Below are 18,007 nucleotides of genomic sequence, written 5' to 3' on the forward strand. Positions count from 1 at the left end.
ATGGACTACACCGAATATGTCAGAGGATTTTGAAATTACAGGAAGCATTGACCATAGGGATCCAACTGCTGGAACCTACATTGTTCTTCAGGAACGGACTTGGATTTAGCCCCAGCTAAATAAATGGGAGTGACAGACAGATGAGTGCTTGAAGAGGTTTAAGCCACTTCCATTCATTTCAATGCACAGATAAAGCACATGCTCGCTCTCCTCAGGAAGTGAGGTAAGAAACACTTGGTTTTTAAGAATGATGGGAGTCTGGTTAGACCCGCGCGATATTTTACGAACCACTGACTGACTGCACTTGTCCATGATTAATCAAATTTACCTCTTAGGCTACTTTCACATCTGCAGCACAGAGATCCGGCCGCCTGATCTGGCAAAAATTTGCCAGATCTCCGTCCGTGCCCTATTATACTTAATGGGGCGGGCAGGCATTGCAGTTGAATCCGGCCGGAACAGCCTGCCGGCATAGCGGCCGTAGATCTGAAAGTAGCCTTACTTTATGATCAACTATTAATACCTGAAGTAAAAAAAGCAAAATATTTACCTCTTTCACCAATTTTTTAACTGGCTGCTGGCCGCCTCCTGTGCCCCAGACACTGTCAATTCTTTTTCCAACTCTAGTCATGCTTAGGAGAACCGCTGCCCGCTTCAATGCTTCTCTATAGAGAAAGGAAAAAAAAATATTATACTCCAGTGTGTACATACATTACATTACTTATCCTGTACTGATCCTAAGTTACATCCTATATTATACTCCAGAGCTGCACTCACTATTCTGCTGGTGCAGTCACTGTGTACATACATTACATTACTTATCCTGTACTGATCCGGAGTTACATCCTGTATTATACTCCAGAGCTGCACTCACTATTCTTCTGGTGCAGTCACTGTGTACATACATTACTTATTCTGTACTGATCCTGAGTTACATCCTATATTACACTCCAGAGCTGCACTCACTATTCTGCTGGTGGAGTCACCTTGTACAGACATCATTTATCCTGTACAGACCTTAAGACACGGCCTATATTTGACGCAAATAAATCTATATACAAGCTGTTAAAGGGGTTGTCAAGGTTCAGAGTTGAACCCGGACATATCCCCCTCTTCACCCAGGCAGAGGGGTGAAGGAGGGGTTATGTCCAGACAACCCCTTTAAATACAAACACACTTTTTAATAAGGAAATGCAATTTGGAATGGCCACTGAACCAGCACTAACAGTCCTAGCCTTGACGATATAATATTTATAATGTACCGAGCATAATCACAGTCCACTGTGCCTTTATAAGCCTCCATATAAGTCTTGCTCAGGATACCATCTCCAACTGCTCTAGCAATAAACTGACCGACCAGCTGCAAAGACAGAGATAAGAATTATTACTCACATACAAAACATGCCATTTTACCAGATTTCTCTACAAAGTATTATGAAGGAGTGAAAATCATATTATCCATGTAATAAGAAACACGAAAAGTGGGATTACATACAGCTTGGAGTCTGCCATTGCCCACCTCATTTTGTTCAGCTGCAGGCAGTGCTATACTCTGCTCTCTTTGACAGTGTGTCGCAGCCAATGTCGCCATGTAACCCAAGACTAACCACCATTGCACAAAGACAGGTCATTTGTTTTAGTAGATCTGGGACCCCCATAGATTACAACAGCTAATATATCAGATGATTTTGAAATTACAGGGACATATTTTTTTCCCCTTTTTTTACAATCACCACTGCCCTCATAGTTGCCTAGTCTAAAAAAATAAAATAAAAAAAATAAATAAAAAAAAAGCAAAAAAAATTCATGGTTAGAAACACTGCACATTTGTGGGTGGTGACTGTCTCTATTTGCGCCCACCCCACGCTGCCCAGAATAAAAATGCTTGTTTGTCCATGAAAATGGGATGTGATGTCGAGAATAAGCAAACCCATGTGGATAAACAAGCATGTTTATTAATAATTTGGTATTCATTAGTGGGTAGCATATATGCCAGTGTAGAAGGACCCCAAGTTCATTTTGTGGGTCTAGGACCACAAAAGAAGTAAGTATCCTATTTACAGGTACATTGTGCAGTGTAGGGTCCCATCTGAGCAAGTTCACCTTTTTATTACTTGTGGGCTTTAACAATTAGATCAAAATGTCCAAAAATAATAATAATACAAATATTACATCTTTGCACACAACTAAAAGTGCGTTTACACAACCAGATGAGCAGCAGATTATCAGGAAGGAAGAAGTGTTCCTTACCGACAGTCGGCTGCTCGCTCAGTTGAGGTGAAGAGCAGTATGTACATGCAGCAATCACCTCCACAGTATGAGGATGTGCGGTTGCTATTGCGATCCCTTGTCCTCATACAGATGGATTGTTCCTGGGTAGCAGATCTCTGTTTAGACAGCACCATCTGCTGCCCAGAAACTATAATTTAGGTGCCTGCAAGAATGAGTTTAACGCAATGAAGGAGCGAAACGCTCGTTCATCAGGTAATCTGCTGCACCTTGGAAGATTGTTGGAACGAGCACTTGCAGGAACATTCGTTCCTGATAATCTGCCTAATTAACTACTCGTGTAAATCCACCTTAAGTGTCTGCTAAACTCCTGCTATGCGCAACAGTAAATGATGTTCACCTGACATTTACATTTTATGGCAGCCTACGTACAATGATTGTACTGATGAAAATGTTAGATGCTTTTTTTTTTTTTAAAAAGACGGTATCTTTCTAAAGAAGGATTTACACTGTACAATTGTTGGGCTGATTATTGGAACCTAATGTTAGTACAGACACTCGTTCCCAATAACCTGCCCCTGTAAAGCCTGCCCCTGTAAAGATGCTGCCGATCACCCAATGTACATGAAAAACACTCATTTCTGGGGTGAAATCATCATTAATGAGGACACCCAAATGATCATTTCTGGACAGCAGAATGTGCTTTGCAAACAGCCATCTGCTGCCCAGAAACAATGAATCTGTATAAGGGCTCATTCAGACGGCGGTCCATAAAAATGCGGATCTGTTTTTTTGCGGACAGTTCAGTCTGTCTGCAAAAAACTGAATGCATACGGAATGTGTTCCGTGTGCATTCCATTTTTTGCGGATCCATAGACTTGGATGGGGCCACAGAGCCGAGTTTTACAGACAAACATAGGACATGCTCTATCTTTGAGGCGCCGCGGAACAGAACGGATGCAAACAGCATACGGTGTGCGGTCCTCATCTTATGCGGTCCAATTGAAATAAATGGGTCCGTACCCGTTTCGAACAAAACATACAGCCATATGAATGAGTCTTAAGGCCGAGCGATGGCAGTAGCCATCACTTGTCCTCTTACAGTGGAGCGAACTACTGCATGTAAATGCAACTCTTTACCTCCACTGACAAGTAGGCAGTTTTCGGGAAGGAGTGGTCCCTTCTCGATAATTGCCTGCTCGGTCAGCACATGTGCCTTTAGTGTAAATGACCTTTAATTATCTGTAATAAGACAATTCTAACAACAACAACTTGGAACATGTGGTACAAAGCATATGATGGATCCCTTGATTTGAAGAAAGACCTGCTATGTGTACACAAACCTGTGGTGCCCTAGGTGTGTCCAGAACTAGTTCAGGCAGCTCTTCCAGCAATTTGTCAAAAGAAATTTCCACATCTCGTGTGCTCAGCAGAGTCCCGCAGAGGTTATGCAGCAGCTTTGATGTCAACTCCCGGTGACTGGCTTTCCCTTCAAGGGCAATAGACACAGCCAGCATGGGAAGTCCACACTTCATCTCTCCAAGATTCAAATCCTTCAACATTTCCTGCAAGCAAAAGTAATTACATCTATTGGTGGTAACTAAAATCACTGAAGAACAATGGGTACAGTGGAAAATCACTCAGGAGTGCACACCAAAGTGAATAAAGTCCATACTGACTAGGGATCAGCAACCATCGGCACTTTAACTTTTGTGAAGCTACAACTCCCAACATGCTTAATTCACTTCTATGGGAGTTCCAAGAACAGAAAAGCAAGTGTGCATGCTGGGAGTCATAGTTTCACCACAGCCAGAGTGCTGAATGTTGCCGATCCCTGCACTAGACTATACAAACAACAGACATGTACAAACAGGCGGCACCTCCAATCTTGGCACAATCATATTTTATTAAATAGAAAAATTACATGAAAGATATTAAAAAGGAGAAAAAAAAATAAAAATAACATTTATAAAGCTGCAAATACATCTGCATTTATCTACATTTGCAGCTCTTTAAGCATCTATTTTTTCAGTTTTTTATATCTTCACATAATTTTTGCATTTAATAAAAGATTATTGTATCATGATTTGGAGGTGCTGTCTATTTGTATAATTGATTGCGTTCTACCGTCTATGCACTGCAATATATCATCTGGCTCTGCAGTACCAATGGGCACAAAATGTAAAACCAAACCAGTCTAATATGCATGTGTGGCACTGAACATCCCCTGAGCTCTAGGGCTACCTATTTGTACTGGTGATCTACAAACTCTAGGGGAGATTTTTTAAGCTTCTATGCCAAAAATCTGATATAGAAAAGTAGAATTGGCACAAATCCTAATTTGGCCAAAATTTGCACTTTACCTCCCTTTAAAAACACCCTTGCCATTTTTGCAGGCGTTGGCGGGGCATGGACTAGACCAGGGATGGGCAAACTGCGGCTCTCCAGCTGTTGTAAAATTACAACTCCCAGTATGCCCAGTCTGTCTACAGCTATCAGCCTACAGCAGGGCATGATGGGATTTGTAGTTTTACAACAGCTGGAGAGCCGCAGTTTGCCCATCACTGGACTAGACCAATGCAGCCCAATTTAACAATATCTACTCCTGGCTTGAGTAGATATGCAGTTATGGTGCAGTCGGCAAAAATGTGCCACAATTATTAAAAAGGTATGTGCCTCTTAATAACTGTGGGCATCTCTCACTGGCGCAGGACTGTCACCCCCCAACTTTCAGTTTTTGACTAATTATATATTTGTTAATGTAAGCAGATTCCATATATGCCCCTCTTACCTCGGGCAGTGCAGTAATTACAGTAAAAAACGTACTTTTATTTATATGTAAATTTCTTCACTACCAGCAAGTTGGGCGGACTTGCTGGTAGCCGCCGCATCCTCTATTTGAAAAAACGCCCCCTCCTCCACTTGATTGACAGGGCCAGCGAGCGCTCTCCTCCTCTCGCTGGCCCTGCCTGCAGCTTCAAATCCTGCGCCTGCGCCGTATCGGTCGTCATTCGGCACAGGCGCTCTGAGAGAAGGACGGCCGCTCCTTCCTCAGTGCGCCTGCGCCGATGACGTCAGCCCTACACCCGGAAGAGAAGACCTCTCTTCCGGGTGTAGGGCTGACGTAATCGGCGCAGGCGCACTGAGGAAGGAGCGGCCAAGTGGCCGTCCTTCTCTCATAGCGTCTGCGCCGAATGACGACCGGTACGGCGCAGGCGCGGGATTAGAGGCTGCAGGCAGGGCCAGCGAGAGGAGGAGAGCCCTCGCTGGCCCTGTCAATCAAGTGGGGGAGGGGGCGTTTTTTCAAACAGAGGATGCGGCGGCTACCAACAAGTCCGCCCAACTTGCTGGTAGTGAAGAAATTTACATATAAATAAAAGTACGTTTTTTACTGTAATTACTGCACTGCCCGAGGTAAGAGGGGCATATATGGAATCTGCTTACATTAACAAATATAATAAGTCAAAAACTGAAAATTGGGGGTTGGGGGGGGGGTGACAGAAGCCCTTTAAGACTGGTGTACATCAGTCTTAGGGCTCATGCACATGAACGTGTGCCGCCCATGCCGTGCATTGGGAACCCCAAATCATGTGGCCAGTGCCAACCGATGCAGACCCATTCAACTTGAATGGGTACGCGATCCGTCCGCACCACAGAAAATAGAGCATTTTTTTGCTGTGTGGAGGCACAGACCAAAATGCCATAGAAGGGCTCTGTAGTGCTTTCGTGGCCTTCTGCTCTGTATCTTGCAAATTAACGGGTCCGCATCTGTGAAAGGGTGCGCACACGGCCAGTCCCATATATTGCAGAGCCGCCGTTTGCACGCCGCAATACGAGCACGGCCAGCACATGTTCGTGTGCATGAGCCCTTAATAAGATCCCTTTGTGCTTTAAAGTAATTCTTTACACTGCAGTCTAAAGGCGGCTTTACACGCGCCGACCAGAAAGCCGATTGTTGGGAAGGAAGCAACAGTCAGCTGCCCATTCAGTGAAGAAGACACATTTACATGCAGCGATCTTCGCAGTATGAGGACCAGGGATCGCTACTGTGATCGCTTGTCCTCATACAGAATCACTGTTTCTGGGCAGCAGATCGCTGTTTAGACCACACGATATGCTGCCTGGAAACAACGATTGATGTGCCTGCACAAACAGGATCACCCAACGAACAAGCGTTTAGCTCGTTCATCGGCGGCAAGTTTAGATGGTCAGATTGTCAGGAACGAGCGTTTGGCAGATTATCGGGAAACAATTGGTTTGTGTAAACCCACCTTTGGTATCAACAATAAATGTGGCAATCTGTACTGTGCATTCTTGTCTTATGGTGTAGGGATGTTCAACAGATATTTGACAAATTTCTGTCCAATCAGACCAATAGTTGGTGTGTATAACAAAAGATCTGTGTGTGTAAACGGCCATATGACCAATAATTGGTCAGATAATCTGTTGGTTTAATACAGCCCTAGGTTGCTAAATATCAGTAAAGAAATGCCTAGAGAAGCTTGCAATCTACTGTCTGCAATGACATTTACAAATATTGGGGGTGAGGGAGAAGAGGACACCTGTGACCTCGGATGTTTGCTTTGTAATCAGACCAGGCAGGAGTGAAACGTCCTGATCACTTTATCAAGCTTGAACACTAATTGTCACCCAGAATGTGACCAGAGCAGCTGGCACAGAAACAGGGCACCTATCAGTACAGAGAAAGTAATGTTCTGTGAAATGCAAGGTCACACCCTACCAGGAATTGTTCACTTTAAGATAAGACGCCTTTCCTTTCCTCTCCTTCATGTAACCTGCTTTTTCAAACAACAAGTTCTGGGAGAGCTTTGTACAGGACTGCCAGGTAGAAGCAGCAAGCAAGCCATGCTAAATAATGCAAAAAAACTTTAAAGAGCCTTAAAGAGGACCTGCTTTCTACGCCAGTCTTCGATAGCCCCTGCGTAGGCCTCATTAGAAGTTATGTGCACCTCCAGCAGTCCGTGTGCCTGGAATTAAAAGTGCGTCTGACTGGAGTAGTTATCACTTCTCTCTCGCCTGCTTCCAGGCGTAAATTTTCTGGGGTCAATCTGCCGGCCCCCACCACTCCCAAGTGGCAAGGACAGCGTAAAAACGTCCATGCAACAAAAGGGGTCTTGCAGTTTTTTTATGCCAAAAACTAGTTTAGTGAAGTTAGCAAATGACCCCCACTAACTATCACTGATTTAACAGTTCTGCTGTCAATTCACAAGCTTAAAGGGCTGACTTCTAAAATCTCCACCCTTCCAGAGAATGAAGGGGCTGTAATGCTGATTCTGTGCAGTATCCCATTCAGTCTCTCCGTATACAGCGGCACCCAGCCACTCACCATGTAAAGGAACTGCAGCACAGAGCCATTCAATTGAATGGGACCAACTGCAGGTTTCTGCATAGCCAATGCTTGGCTCGAGATATCCAGAGATTAGCTGCAGAAGATGGCCAGCTTTAGAAAAAAAACTTGCGTTATTCTCAATGGTGACAGGGTTATTATTTTTTTTCAAAGCTAACCATCTGGCGCCATTGATCTTGAAAGGGACACATCTTGAAATTAGAAATAAGACTCCACTTCTTTTACCAGATACGACCAATGGGCTAGAAAATAACTGTCTAGTATGTCAGCTTGGCTGGACTCGTGAAATGGACAAGAGTGGCGCTGTTTCTGGAAATGACCCCTTTAACTGCAGAAACTTATAGAATTCTTGTTAAATGGGTATCGTACATTGTTTGTTCCTGGTATTCATGAATCGTGAATTGTGACTGCGAGACGTTTTTTATATGAGCCGTATCATCTCCGCAATTCATGTTATGTTTAAACGGTTCTGAACTAAATGTTGAAAGTTAATGTATTAAAAGAGAAATAAGGGGAGTAAACCGCTCCATGGACACAAGTCATACATGTCCTACCATGAGCTGCTCATAGCATACACTGATCAGGTATTAAGCACTGTCAAGGTAATCGGTAATCAGAATATTGTGTGTCCTAGATGCTTATGTTACCTACGGATGGTGGGTAGCCAGGTAAGTATATACATTTTCTTTCATGTTCTTCAATTTTCAGTTGAGGAAAAAACACACAGCTTTCCCAGAAACAGAACAGTGAAATAGCCAACTATAATTGTTGTCTTAGGAGAAAAAGATTCATCAAGGTTGATTATTAGGGAATATCCCCAAGAAACCAGGGTCATGCGGTAATTCATGAACAAAAAAAGAAAGGGTAGTAATCAAAACTAAAGCAAGAGAAACCTACTGCAACTTCATTAGTGTCCCCGTGTTGAAAATACTCCTGCACAATTGGTGTCACAGACTTCTCAAATGACTTTTCATCCAGAGGAAGGACTGTGGTCTCGTAAACACAGTTCTCCTAAAAAAATTCACGCAAGGGGAAAGAAAAAAAAATAATGCACAATCAGCAAACGTGCTCATGAAAACAAACCAGAAGTCTGCCTATTCTTTCAGACTGCTGAACTATTGAACATGAAATAACACAAAGCTCAATCCCTTCAACATGTTCCCTGGCAGAGAGATCTGCAACGTACACAACTATCTGCAAAAACAGTGTTACGTACTGTGTGATCAGGAGACCACAGACCATAACGGACAGATCCGTGTGACTGCAGTTTTCGCTTAACACATTCCTTGTCACTTCATATAAAGAGTTACATGTGTCACATAGGGCTCTGCACTTAACACATATGAATGTGACAATTTTTTTTTTACATTTTTTATAATTAATATTGATTTACATATATTTTGGGCTAAAAACATTTCTTGTAATAGGCTTTTATTTAAGATTTTGCACTATTTGGCTTCTGCAGCTTCTGTGGAAAGCACAGGAGCTGCAAAAATTCATTATATGTGATATATCTGCCAGACTGACTGTCCCTTCTGCACCTCTCTCACTTCTCCAGAGCAATTAAACCCAAATGAAGATGAAGTTTGATTTGGGCAGTACGTCACTGAAGCCATTGCCAACAGCAGGGACAGTACTGTACATGCAACGAAAGGCCTGCAAACCCACGCAGCACAGGAGAGAGTTCAGCGTCAATGCATCACACAGTGACATAGCGTAAGGCTGGTGCCATCAATAAAGACTAGGTTTATGCATACAAGATCATTCTTTTTCTCTGCAAATCTAAGTATTTGTGGCCACAAATGTATACTTGCACATGTAGTTAAGTCCCCTCCCTGTTGCGGTTATTGGTCTAGTACAGGGACCTGGGGGGGTCAGAAACCTCATCTTTCTAATCTTTCTATGGCAGTCCTAGCAGTCTCCAATGAATCACCTGGTCTTGTATTTTTAAGTTGGAGGACTAGAAAGCTACTGGTATATTACAACCTAAAACTAAACAAATGAGATGATAATTAAGGTACCTACTTGATCCTCGTCATAATTTGGGTCCTTGACATCAACAGTTTCTTCATCGTAGACTTGACAAGGAGTTCCCCACACTCCTTTACCACCAGCTCCACCTAAATAAACCAGGAGTGAGAACAACGGTGACATTTACACAACAGGACTTCTGTCAGCAGCTCCAAATCTAATTATTTCTACATCTAATTGCCTGCACAATATGTAGTAGGAGTCTCTTCATTAAAGGAATTGGTGATCCCAGAATATATTTATTTAGTGGCATACTTATGAAAGGTGTGATCTTTATTATATGGGTTGCATCTTTTGAACGACGTGTAAAAGATTTATGGACACACAAAGCTCTTAAAAATAGTTCAGAGCTGAACCTCTAAATATATTTGAAAGTTGGATTACTTATCATACACTGATGAGTCACTGACAATAAAACCCTCTTAAATGGAACATTAATTTCATTCATAATTATAATCATTGGTGGCGCAGTGCACCCAAGCCCCCAAGTATTATAACAGTTGGTGGCATTGGCCACAGGGTCCCCTCCCCTCTTCATTGGTGGTGCAGTGGTAGCTTCTGATCGGAGCCCCAGCAGTGAAATCTTAGGGCTCCGATTGGTTACCATGGCAGCCAGGACACTACTGAAGCCATTCATGGCTGCCATGGTAATCTCCCTGCTGCCGTGTGCATAAAGCACAGGGACAATGTGAGATCCTATGCACCCTAATAGAGCTCTATTAGGGTGCATAGGACAAGGGATGAAAAGACCCAAGGTTCTAGCCCCATAAGGGGGGTAATAGGTATTAAATAAAAAAAAACACACTAAAAACATTAAAATTTTAATCACCCCTTTACCAATTTACATAAAAAAATATATAATAAGAAAATAGGTGTCACCACGTCCAAAAAAGTCCAAACTATTAAAGTATTGAAAAATCTCTCTTATGTAGTGAACACTGTAACAGAATTTATTTATTTTTTTAAAACAGACGATTCTCCATTTTTTTTTGTCTCCTTCTCCCCTAAAAAATAGGGTAGGACTGTTCTATTATGGGCCGCACGTTCCATAAATTGCGGAATGCACACTTTTTTTTGGCATTTAATTTTTCGTGCTATAGAGTATTGCATTACTTTTTTATGGGACCAAAATTGAATAAAAATTTTGGTATTGTGACAACCCTAGTCACGGGGGTATAAATCCTTTAGGTCACAAAGAAATGGCATCTAGGGGATGTAAACCCCCAGAGCCATGAAACCGGCGCTGGATATCAGTCGCTGCACTCTAGGGGGTGCTGCACAGAGAGGCCGGGGCTGAGAAGTCACTGCGCTCTGGGGGCTGCCGTAATATGGCTGTAGTGTACCAAGACCCATATGGGAAGCGCCAGTCTTTAGTAAATGACCCCTAATGTTTTATTTGACCGAAATGCATCTTTATGATGCCAAGGTGCCCTTCCTGACAATGTGCACCTATGATGGGCACACTCTGAACAACCCACTTATCAGGGTTTTCCGCTAGGCTGTCCCGTTTTCTGTGGGAGCGGTGAAGATGGCTGATCGCTGCTATCTCCAGCACTCCCATAGAGAATGAATGGAGCAGCAGGGGGCATGGCCGCTCCATCAGATTTGGTTGGGCGGGGGGGGGGGGGGGCGGCTGTGACCCCATTCTTGATGGGCAACTAAGACATTACTGCATGGGGGCATCAAGGAGACATTATAATGTATTGGGGCAAAAAGGAAACACAAGCACATGTTTTGAGTGTTTTTTTTTTTCTAAATGGGCATTTATTGTGATATATATCGTTAGCGTGATACAATTTTTAATATCGTTATACAAATAGCTGCCTACTATACATACACTGTACCTGTATATGTATAATTGGTACCTGCATACTTGAAAAGCTGTACTTTGAAAGTCAGAGGCGCTGAATGCAAATCAGGTTCTTGTAGTTATAGAGGTGAAGCCACACAGGTGGACAGTCATAGTGTGTATTCCCTAATGACACGCATACTGGCCTGACTGACAGTGATGGGTCACCTGAAGCTGTTCTAGATCTCATGCATGGGATGTTGTATTCTAGTTTTGCTCATGCTCATTAAAGCTAGATGTACTTGTCCCGGCTTCATCAGTACACTGCAAATATACCAGGGCAAGTACACCCAGCTTCACCGTTCATGCACCCGAACTAGAAGACAATGGCAGAGGTGAAATATCCCTGCGCCAAGGATGGCAATAAATTCAGTATGGGTATCATTAGGGAATGCTGACGAGTCTGACGACTCTACACCAGAGGATCTCCATCTCAAATTCAAAGTACATCTTTTCGAGAATGCAGGTGCTGATTAAACAAAGGTATACATTCTAGGCAGCTATTTGCACACACTATAAGGCAGCTAGGAGAGGGGTGGCTGCAATATTGGTAAATGTATGTGTACTGTTCAGTACTACATGTAAAAAAGAGGGGATGACAGGACTGGCTTCTGATAAGTATCATATATAAAGCAGCATTGCAGTTTAAAATAATCATTAAAAGAAATCACATGCGTCGAGGTGCTACTGCATCTTTGTGTTTATTTAGAATTCAAATAAGAATAAGAAATGAATAAATCAGAAAATTACGTAGGAAAGAATTGTAAGAACATGTTAAGCCCACAGACCTTTTTTTGGAAGTCCACGTCCTTTCCCAGTCCGGGATTTCCTATCCATGAGCTTGGTTTTTGGACTAGTGGGTTGTAACCCTCGACCATTTTCACCATTATCACTAACAGAGTCTCCTCTTCCGGAGTCCCGTGAAGAATTTTTGCGAAGTCTTCTCTTGGCTTTGGCATGAAGTCTGGCCTCGTTTATTGTAGATACGGGTACGTTTCCATTCAGTTCATTCTTAATTTGCTCTGCTTCATTGTGTTCTACATCCTTGTCAAACAGGGAGTCATTATCTGGAGTACATAAAGTAATAGTAAAAAAAAAACAAAAAAAAAAAACAAAAAAAAAACACACATCTCTTTAAGGTAATGGCATGTCCAAGATGATTTTCTGAGTACAAGAGTAGGCCCATAAAGTGCTGCCATTCCCATCTGTTATTCCTCTATGGGAATACATGTAATATTACTATACAGAATTCATGTATGGGCACTACTGTTCCAGTCACAATTCTGACACTCTTAACGGTGTTCACCCTGTGAGTTAACTAATGTGTTAATTTTATAGTAATGCTCATTACAGTTGGGGCAGTACCGTAAATGTACTAAATATACACAGCAGTGGCTGTGCCCAAAGCATCAAGTATGGGAATAAACTGGACATAACAGCTGAACTGGCAGCACTAGCGTTAACCTCTTAGATCTAACAGTCAATAGTAATCATGGTGCGAAAGGGTGAAAACAAAAAGGAGGGTGGCCCTGTGTACACGGTGTTCCAGCCTTATGTTTGATGTACACACCGTGAAAACCTCCCTGAGTATACATCAAACATATTCGTGGAGCTCCATTCACCCGACAAAGGCCAAAGAGTGTAGGCAAAGGCATAACCTTTTTTTTTTTTTTTTAAACTGTATAGGAAAGTGCCAAAGACTATACCTCTCTAGTACAGACTCCCATCAGGCGCCACATACATGGAGACATTCCTCTATACACGCAGCATTAAACAAAGCACATCACACACACCAGCATACCTGTTGGATTCGTAATACAAGAACTACAAAAAAAAAAATAATGTATATACAAAAATGTGTATGCCTCCACCTGAAATTCGAGTGATATGAAAAGTACAGTATGCACACGCTTGTATGAGTGCCATAATATGGCTCACAATATAAGTGTTGCATATTGTATAGAGCTTAAAAAGTTGTCAAACTATGCAATATATGGTCTTGAGAGGTCACAGCTGTAGGGAAGTAGTTAATGTTTGTAGATATGCAGCACATCAATGGATGAGACATATGTAGATCAATATTTCTTACAACCCCTCACATCACTGCAGCTGTGTTGCCCAGGTCTACATGTAGTACCTTGTGTTCTAGCTTTGGTAAATTGATTACCAATATGATGACAGCTCACTTTCTGCTGCTGAAAATGTAAGTGTAAACTCCAAGAAACGTAGATTAGAGCCACCATAAAAGTTGCACAAAGTCACATATAAATAACAAACTGAAGGCGTTGTGCAATAAGACAACGGTTCTAAACCGCACATTATAGGAGGGGGAAAAAAAAAAAAAAAGAAGGACACAGATAAGGAACTGCAAAAGCAGCAGTAACAGTAAAGCAGCCACAGATGTAACCGCGTGTGTTTAAAAAAAATAAAAATAAAATGAGTAATCTCTATTTGAATGCGCAAGTGTTGACAACCAGAGGCCCTACACATTCCGCACTTTAACAATATTTAACAAAGATAACAATATTTGTGTCAGATATCAGTAATACACACATAATGAGTATCTGCACAGATGACATATTATGCAATGCTCTCCCAGTCCTCGTGGTTCTGTTCAAACAGCTTCCTGTAGTTTACAGACAGAACCATTATTAGTCTGTAGGATGAGCTGGGATCCTGTATCCTGGACGCCAGTGTAAACAGAACATTAAGGTCCCATGCACATGACCGTATCCCTTCTGCGGTCCACAAATCACAGATCTTCAAAATATGGATAGCGTCTGTGTGCATTCCGCAATTCTCACAATCCTATCACTTGGCTATTCTTGTTTTAACACAGACAATAATAGGTCATGTTCTATAATTTACGGAATGGACACACAGACACTGATGACATTTGTGTACTGTCCATTTTTTTCCCCAAACCTGTAGAAATGCAGATCAGATGCAAAATATAATCATATGCATAAGCCCTAAATTGACTTCTCTTAACGGGCTTCTCCAGGACATGAAAAATGATGACCTATCCTATGGATATGCCATCAATAACAGATTGGTGGGGATCCATAGCTCAAAAGCAAATTGAAGAGACTGCAGCTCTCCTGCCAGCACCACGTTCCCTTCATTGTTTACAGGAACAGCTTTATATTTTTGGTAGTGGCAGTGCCTGGTACTGCAGCTCCACTCGATGGTCTGAGCTGCTGTGTGTTTTAAAGGGGTATTTCCATAACAGACAATGGGGGCATATCGCTAGGACCTGCACCTAGACCGAGAACAGAGCGGGGAAAGGTGGTGGAGGGCGCACTGCCCATGCGCAGCCGCCCTCCATTCACTTCTATGGGGCCGCTAAAAATAGCCAAGCTTTTTCTGTCGGCCCCATTGAAATGAATAGGAGTAGTGGTCGCTTGTGTGGCTCCCATTCACTTGCATGGGGAGAGAGCTTGGTGGTGGCCGGACCCCGGGAAACTGGGAAATAGGTGCGGGTCCCACCTAACGATATGACCACATTTGTCTGTGATGGGAATATGCCTTTTATAGCAAGTACAGCCACGGTGCCTGGTAAACAAGGAAGGGGAACTGGTGCTCTTCAATCAGCTGAGGTGGACCACCATTGATTGCATATTGATGCCCTAACCTAAGGCCCCTTTCACACGGTCGAGTATTCCGCGCGGGTGCAATGTGTGATGTGAACGCATTGCACCCGCACTGAATCTGGACCCATTAAATTCTATGGGGCTGTGCACATGAGCTGTGATTTTCACGCATCACTTGTGCATTGTGTGAAAATCGCAACATGCTCTATAGTCTGCGTTTTTCACGCAGGCACAATAGAAGTGAATGGGGCCGCGTGAAAATCGCAAGCATGTGCGGATGCGGTGTGATTTTCACGGATGGTTGCTAGGCGACGATCGGGCTGGGGACCCGATCTGTATTATTTTCCCTTATAACATGGTTATAAGGGAAAATAATAGCATTCTGAATACAGAATGCAAAGTAAAATAGTGATGGAGGGGTTAAAAATAATCTTGATCACTTGATCGCGTAGTTGCGGATCTCTGTCTTCTTCTGTAATGTTGAGCTGCCGGCTAAGGACCTGTGGTGACGTCACATCACATGGTCCCTCACCATGGTGATGAACCATGTGATGAGGACAGTGACATCACCACAGGTCTTTTGCCAGGTCCTGAAGATAAAACAGAGACCGGCAGCTATGGATCAGGTAAGTTTAAAAAAAAAAAACTCCATCCCTAATTTACTTTGCATTCTGTATTAAGAATGCCATTATTTTCCCTTATAACCATGTTATAAGGGAAAATAATAAGGTTATAAGGGAAAATAATAAAAATCTACACAACACCTAACCCAAACCCAAACTTCAGTGATGAAGTCCGGGTTTGGGTACCAAAGATGGCGCTTTTTCTCACGCGCGTGCAAAACGCATTAAAACCCTTTGCACTCGCGCGGAAAAATCACGCATTTTACCGCAACGCACCCGCATCTTATCGGGCCCTCATACGCCACGCTCGTGTGAAAGAGACCTAAGGGTAAGTAGTCAGTTATCTAGTCCTGAACAACCCATGCCCACATCCAACGATCAAAGTTAAAAAAAGTTTATTGAAGAGCACAAGATGTGAAGTGTCTAAGTTCCGAGCCCAAGCTCTGATCTTGGGGAAAGTCACAGCTCCTTACTGAAGGCTAATAGTAATTCATTCATAACGTCTAGTAGAAATAATAAAGAAATGGCACAACAAAGAGACATAAGAAGAGATGCTCCAGAATTGTTATTACGTGGGGAATGCATGAAGCTATTAAAACAGGAATGTCAGGAGAGGTGAAAGGTCCTCTTTAAGGCTACTTTCACACCATAGTTTTTTGCGGATCCGTCATGGATCTGCAAAAACACTTCCGTTACAATAATACAACCGCATGCATCAGTCATAAACGGATCCGGTTGTATTAGGTCATCTATAGCCATGACGTATCCGTCTTGAACACCATTGAAAGTCAATGGGGGACGGATCCATTTTCTATTGTGCCAGAGAAAATCGATCCAGAGCGGAATGGAGACTGATCGGAGGCAAACTGAAGCATTCTGAGCGGATCCTTTTCCATTCAGAATGCATTAGCCAAACTGATCCGTTTTGGACCACTTTTGAGAGCCCTGAACGGATCTCACAAACAAAGCCAAAATGCGAGTGTGAAAGTAGACTTAACTGGGGTTACCAAGCCAGCCCAGTCAACATAACCAATTATAAATGGAGCTTCCATGAGCACTGGTTGATTTCTACCAGGAAACACTTACCTATTAGATTAGCATTAATTTCACTTGGGTGCTCTATTTCCATAGTTACTTATTCTAACTTCACCAACAATGGATCCCCCTAGACGAAACAAACATTCATGATTAGATAAATAAAAGAACATAATGCAAAAGTAGAAATCAACTGATACAACAGGTTACCATCATAACTCCATACATCATTCACTTGGCATCGCAGCAAGGCTACTTTCACATAGTGTTTGCTGTATGCCCTGGGAAAGCTCTTGGCATACAGGTTGTACATATCCATAGGCTTGTACTAATATTGTGTTTTTTGGCCTCTATACGTCAACTTTTTTTTGTTTTGCTATGCAATATGGTTAAATGCAGAGGCATTCATTTAAAAAAAAATATATTTTCTAGTTTTTAGTAGCAGAAAACTTCTACGACTGAAAATCAATTTTATTCATTTGCATGAGGGCTGCAGAAATCCATGCGTCTGCTGCCAAACATGTACCCTTAGGCTAGTTTCACACAGGCGTTGCGGAAAAAGAAGCTGGTGCGTTGCGGGAACATGCGCGATTTTTTCGCGCGAGTGCAAAACATTGTAATGCGTTTTGCACGCGCGTGAGAAAAATCGGCATGTTTGGTACCGAAACCCGAACTTCTTCACAAGTTTAGGTTTGGGTTCGATGTTGTGTAGACTATTATTTTCCCTTATAACATGGTTATAAGGGAAAATAATAGCATTCTTAATACAGACTGCATAGTACAATAGGGCTGGAGGGGTTAAAAAAATAAATAAATACATTTTTAACTCACCTTAATCCACTTGCTTACGCAGCCCGGCTTCTCTTCTGTCTTCATCTTTGAGGAATAGGACCTTTGAGGACATCACTGCGCTCATCACATGATCCATCACCATGGTGATGGATCATGTGATGGACCATGTGATGAGCACAGTGACAGTCATCAAAGGTCCTTTTCCGGTGCACAGCAAAGAAGAAGACAGAAGAGAAGCCGGGCTGCGCGAGCAAATGGATTAAGGGGATTTAAATTATTATTTATTATATTTTTTTAACCCCTCCAGCCCTATAGTACTATGCATTCTGTATTAGGAATGCTAATATTTTCCCTTATAACCAGTTATAAGGGAAAATAATGATCGGGTCTCCATCCTGATCGTCTCCTAGCAACCGTGCGTGAAAATCGCACCGCTTCCGCACTTGCTTGCGATTTTCACGCAGCCCTATTCACTTCTATGGGGCCT

The 18,007-nt window shown here is 42.6% G+C and overlaps 1 protein-coding gene across 2 annotated transcripts in view; it reads right to left on the reverse strand.

Moving 5' to 3' along the window:
• The window catches only part of PDCD4 (programmed cell death 4), a 30,894-nt gene that overhangs the window by 3,414 nt on the left and 9,473 nt on the right, over positions 1-18,007 (reverse strand). For both annotated transcript variants that reach the window (XM_044298091.1, XM_044298090.1), the window contains exons 2-8: positions 16,780-16,858; positions 12,266-12,544; positions 9,623-9,717; positions 8,495-8,608; positions 3,573-3,794; positions 1,263-1,360; positions 551-665 (exon numbers count right to left, since the gene is read on the reverse strand). In XM_044298091.1, coding sequence (XP_044154026.1) covers positions 551-665; positions 1,263-1,360; positions 3,573-3,794; positions 8,495-8,608; positions 9,623-9,717; positions 12,266-12,544; positions 16,780-16,822 — 966 coding nt within the window. In that variant the 5' untranslated portion in view covers positions 16,823-16,858. The remainder of the gene's footprint in view (positions 1-550; positions 666-1,262; positions 1,361-3,572; positions 3,795-8,494; positions 8,609-9,622; positions 9,718-12,265; positions 12,545-16,779; positions 16,859-18,007) is intronic.

The sequence above is a fragment of the Bufo gargarizans genome, chromosome 6 (genome assembly GCF_014858855.1).
Source record: "Bufo gargarizans isolate SCDJY-AF-19 chromosome 6, ASM1485885v1, whole genome shotgun sequence".
Lineage (NCBI taxonomy): Eukaryota > Metazoa > Chordata > Amphibia > Anura > Bufonidae > Bufo > Bufo gargarizans.